The sequence below is a fragment of the Montipora capricornis genome, chromosome 1 (assembly GCF_036669925.1).
Source record: "Montipora capricornis isolate CH-2021 chromosome 1, ASM3666992v2, whole genome shotgun sequence".
Lineage (NCBI taxonomy): Eukaryota > Metazoa > Cnidaria > Anthozoa > Scleractinia > Acroporidae > Montipora > Montipora capricornis.
The window spans coordinates 50661227-50668726 of NC_090883.1; the positions used below are offsets into that span (position 1 = coordinate 50661227).

The 7500-nt window shown below is 40.8% G+C and overlaps 1 protein-coding gene across 1 annotated transcript in view; it reads left to right on the forward strand.

Annotated features, from left to right (window-relative positions):
• Positions 1-2357, forward strand: part of LOC138047452 (cuticle collagen 1-like) — a 2649-nt gene extending 292 nt beyond the window's left edge. The window contains 4 exon segments of the mRNA XM_068894307.1: positions 354-434; positions 1601-1602; positions 1859-1902; positions 1904-2357. Coding sequence (XP_068750408.1) covers positions 358-434; positions 1601-1602; positions 1859-1902; positions 1904-2209 — 429 coding nt within the window. The 5' untranslated portion in view covers positions 354-357 and the 3' untranslated portion in view covers positions 2210-2357.
• Positions 2358-7500: the final 5143 nt, after the last annotated feature.

A 7500-nucleotide genomic window follows, 5' to 3' on the forward strand; every position in this document is an offset into this window, starting at 1 on the left:
GTTATCATATCCTAACTAAGGCCTTCGCGGCTGTTAAAAGCTTTGAATCACAAATGTAGACTGTTAAATTGTGTTAGAATTGTGTTGGCGTTTGAATATGATGAAGAAACGCGAAAGGTCTTTGTTCCAAATGTACATGATAAGCCTACTGTTTCATGCCGCCAGTCCTGCTGATCATTGTTGTCGGAATCTTGAAATATATGATGACTCATGAGTGATAACTATCATTGAGCTTCAATGGCTCTTTTTACATATATGTTTTTTTGTTTTGTTTTTTTCTAATCAGCTGCTGCCTTCAGTTTTTTAATAGTATTGTTTAATGACCCTGAACAATGCTTCTACTTTGTCCGTAGGAAAATGAAATTCTACTTACTTCTTTGTCTAGCTGTTGTCTTCATTGCTTCAGTGGCTTCGCGGTCCATAGAGGACGGTAAGTTCTTGCATTGTGGTGTGATGATGTGAATCAATTTGGATGCTACCAAGTATGGAACAAAAAACTGACAAAAATGTACTTGGTGCGACTTTTTGAACCACCGGATGATATTAATCTTAGGAATAAAATGTTGGTATAAGGGAGTGCAGATTCTAATAATAATTCATCTGGACAGTCAAAATCGAACATTGAAAAAAGCCAGTACGTCGAATATTCTAGCTCCTAATTGCAGGGTGGTTTTTTTTATCACTATATTTCGTGGGGGAAGGAAAAAGAAATGTTAAATGCTAAACGGTTATTGTTTCTTGACCAGTGAGGATTGGTGACATCATAAATGTCGATGATATCAAGACTTCAAGTCGGACAACAACAAAACAGACCCAAATGTAGTGGCAAGACATCGATCAAGTGTTCTAAGTATGAGGTTGATCTCTATCTGATAGGCACCCATCCCTAGGTATAACATTATGCATATATTTCGGAACCTCTTTCGATTATGATGAGAACTTAATTAAGGGTCTTTGAATGTAAAGGATAGCACTCTCGTCTAACTCACACTCCATGAACTCATTTTTTTTTTTCAAAAACGTTCTGGGTGAAACTTATAGCTCTTAAGGCCCAAGGCCGGGGGGTAAATACTCTGTATTCAATATCTGCGAGGATTTTGTGTTGTTGACAAATCTTGTTTTAATTTAGTTATTAAACGTCGTGAAGTGCCCGGTACCAGTCATTACCCTGGGATATGTAAGAGGGGTTTTCGTTTTTCCGCGATAACTGCATGGAAATGATTTACTTTTAATTACGCATTCATAAAAAGAACCCTTGAAATTTTAGCGTGTTCGCTGCATGAAAGAGTCATCAAAAGTAAAATGTTTAGCCACTACTTCATCGGCACGATGCCTTTTGGGGTGTAGGGATGGCGCAGTGGTGAGAGCACTCGACTCCCACCAATGGGTTCGATTCCGAGACTCTGCATCGAGAGGTATTTCTCCGGGTACTCCGGTTTTCCGCACTCCTTAAAAAAAACATTTTATTTGATTTGCGTTTATTCATTGATTTCAGTTTACAGTGTCCCCAATTAGTGCCTCAGCGCTAGAAGACACTCAAATAAAGTTCCTTTCCTTTTTTCTTGTCCTTTTTGATGAGACGGAAAGATGAGACACACAGAAGTGCTTTTTATACCATGTAAAATCATAATCAATACTGATTACATGATAATTCCATAGCACCTTTCTTGCAATAGGTAACAACAACGTGAAGGTTTGCTTTAATTGCATTGTGATTAGCAAGCGGTTGAAACATAGCTAATTTAACCTGCAGCACATCATTCAAGCACACTGATGGTCGACCTTGCTGTCCTTCATTTTATTGGTTTCCAGAAGATAAACCGCTTCGACATCGTCGTTTTGTTTTTCAGGTTCAAAGGGTGTTGCCCACCTCCACCACCTCCGCCACCACCTCCACCCATTGGCAGGACCAGCCGGACCTGCCGGACCTCCTGGTGCTATCGGTTGTTCTGGACCCCCTGGAGCCCCTGGATGTCCTGGTTGGAAGGGAGCCCCTGGAGTAGCAGGACCCCCAGGACCAGCTGGAAAGCCTGCCGCAATGGGACCCCCTGGACCACCCGGACTTCCTGGATCTCAAGGACCTCCAGGACCTGCTGGATGCCCCGGACTTAAAGGATGCCCTGGACTACCAGGTGCACCAGGACTTCTTGGACCCCCTGGCCCTCCCGGACCACCTGGACTCCCAGCTCCCCCTCCTTGTTGTGGTTAAGACTAACGCCCTGAACACTACCTCTGAAAATTCTATTGGAGCAATAACCTGCTGAAAGAGTAGTGGGTTTAATTTTAGTTCGAGACTTTTCGGCTCGGATTTTTAGCAGTATCCTTGTAGTGGAAAGGATCTTGGAGTTTGCCAAAAGGTCAATAAATCAGTTTTGAATTACATACTTTTGAGTTGAAAATCTTTTGTAGACAGTGCACAGTACACAAACACCCGCCACACATTTTATTATCCCGTATGGACCAGGATATTTTTTAGTTCCCCCAATTGAAGCCACACTCTCACTCTCCTCTAACTTCAAAGACACCCCCCACTCCAAACCGGCCGACCCATTTTAATTGAAAAAAAAAATTCCCCACTTTTTTTCTCTTCTGAACAGTGTATAGGTACATTGCGACGGAAATTAGAACTCTGACGGTATCAATAACCATTATTCATAAATATGAATTAAGCTCATGATTAGCTCCATGTAATAATCAAAATATTAAAGTTGATGCTGATTGGTTTTTGAAACAAAGGTCAACAGAACTGGCTGCTCCGTTGAGCAGACGTTCCTAAGGGAGGAACACGTGGCAAAGCTATGATACTATTTTGTAGGATGCTACTCATTGGACAAAAGAGAGACTTATGCATTTGTGAGCGATTGGCTTACAAAAAAGGTCTTCAAAGGTCTTTATTAAAGACGGCAGAAACAGTATGACAGACAAATCCGACGACAAGGTAGGGCATTTGAACACCATTTAGGCCCGAGGGAGCGGGAATTTGAACGATCCAATCTTCAAAACTTCAAATGCCAGGGCTTTTCCTTGGAAGAGGGGGGGGGGGTTGTTGAAGTTTCGAGTTGCTCGGCGCATTAGTTTTAGCCTGTCTTTCAAGCCCGTCATTTGTTATCGTTGCAAGTTATTGACATGAGAATGAAAGCCTAAGTGCATCTGAATCAGTAATTAACGACCGGGAGGATGCTTCACAACTGGATAAATAAGGCAACTGCTGCTTGCGGGAAACTAGTTAAATATGTCGTTAGTTCATCCTAGGCAATCAAAAATATAACGGTGAATGAATCGAGTTGCTCCTTTGACTGTGGAACCCTACAACATGCTGTGATCAGAAATTCCTGTACACGAAAAATTTTGCACAGGGGACATAAGTTAAGAAATCCGATTAAGCATGTATGACTTTCATTTTATTTTGTTTACACGGGATCTTTTGCGGAATATCCACTTATACACTGCAGGCAGGGTTGCAATTAATTAAATGAAATAAAAACAGCAATACAAGATTGGCCACCCAACTAGTTTATCTGTTAAGTTATTTTGGTGACCAGTTACTGTACGGTTTGTCTTTGTCTTTGATTACTATTATTATAACTTCTTTGTAACGTACTGTACAGTAAGAATAAATAAACTTTCTCGCAAACGACCAGGAAACACTTGCATAATGCATTCATTTTCAACGGTTTCTCCGACGAGTAAAAATACTGGGTGACAGATCAAGTAGTATCAACGAGTTTACTAAAATTGATTTTAATTTTGATTTCTCCGTTTTATCCATCCTAATTTGCGTAGTCAAATACGCCTTATTTTAAAACCTCGTTGAAGCGATTAGCTTAATAAAGATTCCAATTAACTCATTGCCTTAAATTAAATATATATTATGAGAACACTTAAATAAGGGGTGAGGTGGAGGAGAATATGTTGGTATATTCCAGCAAATAGTCTTAAATAGCAAAGGCGGAGGATGTGAAACAGACCTCACCGGCCATTTCACGTTGTAGCCAAGTCTATTCCATTTTGCCCTGCGTCTGTTCAGTAATCGATCACACATGACGTCAAAATTTGGTAAGAAAAAAAAAACTGGCGTGGCACACGAGGCGATGAATCAGATGCCAAGTGTGTCAAAAATGTTCTTACTACATTTTCACGTCTTCTATGATCTATGCTGAACAGACGCACTAAGACACGGAATCTATTTGTTTTATATAATAAAGAATAAAAAGTTCTTGATGATGACGTCAGCTTATGCGTCTGTCCTCTAATAGATCATAGGTGAGAACCAATCAAAATGCGTGCATTATTGAGAGCGATACCATCGCGTTAAGGTGCAATGATAAACGGCATGCTACGGTAACCGCTTGTCATGAATTCATGAAAGTTCTCTTACGGTAATTTGTCTTACTCCGTTGACAGATTACTCGATATCTGAAGATAACAGGCAAGAAATTGACTAAAATGAAACAATTTATTTTCGGCGAAACGCAAATTTTGCTCAGTATATATTAAGTGGCGTTTCCCGTAAACTCAATACCAAATCCCGCCTTATAATGAGAAAGTCTATTTGACGGTGTCGAAAGAAGGAAAGAGAAACCTTTCTGTATGGCTGGCTATATGGCCAACTTCCCGCGTAGTATATCAGCCTTTATTAAATTCTCAACCTCGGATAATGCATTTCGCGTGCTCTGATTGGTTCACTCAATCTCAGTTATCAGCTCATATACCTTAGTTTGACCTTATATGGTAAATGATTGCGCTAAGCGTTGCTAAGCTAAAAACGTTTTCGCCGGAAAGCGAAATTTCTCTCTGAATATAGCCAAAACTGAAAACACAAAAAATCTTTTTTTGTAGAAACTTTGGATCAATTCCGACGTTTAGAAGTATGCGAAAAGGCAAGAAATGTGTTGTGATTTGCCTACGTCTGACTGACCACAAGGTATTACACAACATCGCATCATCATCAAGTTTTTTCGATTCCACTCGGATTTTTTCTCTTTTTTCGCTCGTATTTCGTACTTCCAAATTTTTGGAGTTTAAGGAATTTAATAAAACAATTATTCCATTCACGCTTGTTGGATATGAGACTGGTTATAGCCAACTCGGCGCTACGCGCCTCGTTGGCTATTTACCATCTCATATCCAACGCGCGCTCATGGAATAATTGTTAAATAAACCATAGAAACTTTTGGTCTATTGCTTAATTATATAAGAACCAAACCAAATAAATGCGCACGCTCTGATTGGTCAATCAGGTATGTTTTATTGTGCCAGTAAACTCATGGAAATTTCGCTCATCTTCTGAACTATTATATGAAAGCAATAGACCATATCAGGCATGATAAACCACTTGGGATGTTGGAAGAACACATTCAAGAAGAATTTGTAAATCACTACGTGTGGTCTATTGCTTAATTAGTATACACTACAACAGTGGATAGCGTTGAATACGGGCGCTGATTGGCTACTCAAACTCCTAAACTAAAACTACTCAAAAACTACTCCTAAACTACTCAAAATTCAGTCACCTCCGAGCAATTTGCACGGAATTTGCCACCGAAAGTGTTGTAATTTTTGCAGGAATAACTGAGTTAAAATCATCTTTTTGTGCAATATTATCTCGCTGTTTTAGTATATACGACTAAAACAACTGTTCACCTCAATTTCAGTGGCTGGTGGTGGATATTTACCTCGCCGCTTCGCCGCTCGGTAATTATCGACCACCAGCCACCTCCACTTTAGTGAATAGTTCAGATATTTGAATCTCGTGGTTTCTTTGGTACAACTAATAACGAATCCTGCAATGTTACGCACTCTCCTTGGTTGTATGAGAATGATTTATGTTGTTAAAGACTGTAACAATGCGGAATCAGATGCAGGGTTGCCAGCCACCTAACGCTACAGTGATAGAAGACGATTGCTGTGACCACTTCTCCAATACTACATCGACCATCGAAGAACCAGTTTTTGCACGAGCTCTTGACAACAAGTAAAAAGTCGCTTAAAATCGATCCTTCAAGAAGATACGAAACAAACTCTAACCGCTTTAAGACTATATTAAAAAAAATCTCGACTTAATCGTCAATCGTCCTCGCGCAATTAATCTAGAGGCGTTCGAGTTTTGAAATTTTAACTCGCGCACCTATAATATGCCATGGGGTGCCCTCTTGTCACTGTAAACGATCAAAGAAAAGATAGATTTTTTTCACATGAATTCTAAAATTATAAATAGGAAAACAGAGTCTTATTGAAGGCCGCCAATATACATGAGTAATGACACAGGAGAACTTTTAAAAAATTCGGATTTTTCAGTAAAACAAGCGTGGACCCGTGACTCCTTCCGTGTGGACTTCATGGTCACTCATGATTACAACTTTCTCTTTATGGAGAAGGTTTTTGCTGTAATACAACCTTTCACAACATCTAATTAAGAGCCATCTCAAACATTGTATATTTGACTGAAAGTTGGATAGCATCTATGGCGTCATTGCGTCCTGGGACGCACTCGTTTTCCTTTTGGACGCATACGAGGGGCGTTCAATAAGTAATGCCCCTGACCCACTTCCAGCTGTCTTATCTAGCTGACATTTTGCATGTGCAATGATTTATATCTCTATGGGTGATATGAAAAATTACAGCTCTTGAACTAATTGTGGTTTCTGATTTACAGGTGTTTGAACTGAGTCACGTGTGAAATGGAGCCTGTTGAGTGTCGCGCAGTGATCCGGTTTTTTGTATTTGAAAGGACGCACACCACAGGAGACTTTTGATGAAATGAAAGAAACTTATGGTGATAATGCCCCATCATATTACCTTGTAAAACGCTGGCATCGTGAATTCAAACATGGCCGGAAGTCTGTGGAAACAGCTCCCAGACCGGGGCGCCCCCCTTCTGCCATTGATGAGGCATCTGTCCGTCAAGTTTAGGCTGCCATTTTGGAAGATCGGCGCATTACTATTCGCCAAATAGACCAAGAGGTCAAGATTAGTACAGGGTCTGTGGAAACTATCATTCATGACCATTTGCATATGCATAAGGTGTCTGCCAGTCTGCCAGATGGATTCCCAGGTTGCTCACACCTTTCCAGAAGCGAGAACGCGTCGAGTGCTCGAGGATGAATTTGGAGATGTGCCAAGAAGATGAGTCAAAGTTTTTCAAAACACTGATTACACAGGATGAAACCTGGGTCTATCACTATGATCCAGAGACCAAAGCCCAGACAATGCAGTGGAAGCACTTGGACTCACGACCTCCAAAGAAGGCAAGAGTGCAGCCCTCCACTGGCAAGGTCATGCTCACAGTCTTCTGGGACCAGGACGGAGTAGGGATGACAGATTTCCTGGCAAAGGGTACCACAATTACAGGAGCCTATTATGCTTCACTTTTGTGGAAATTAAGAGAAGCTATCGAAATCATGAGGCGGGACAAGATCAGGTATCCTCCTCCTGCAGGACAACGCTCTGGTCCACAACTCGCATGTCGCCAGATCAGAAACACGGGCGTGTGGCTATGAA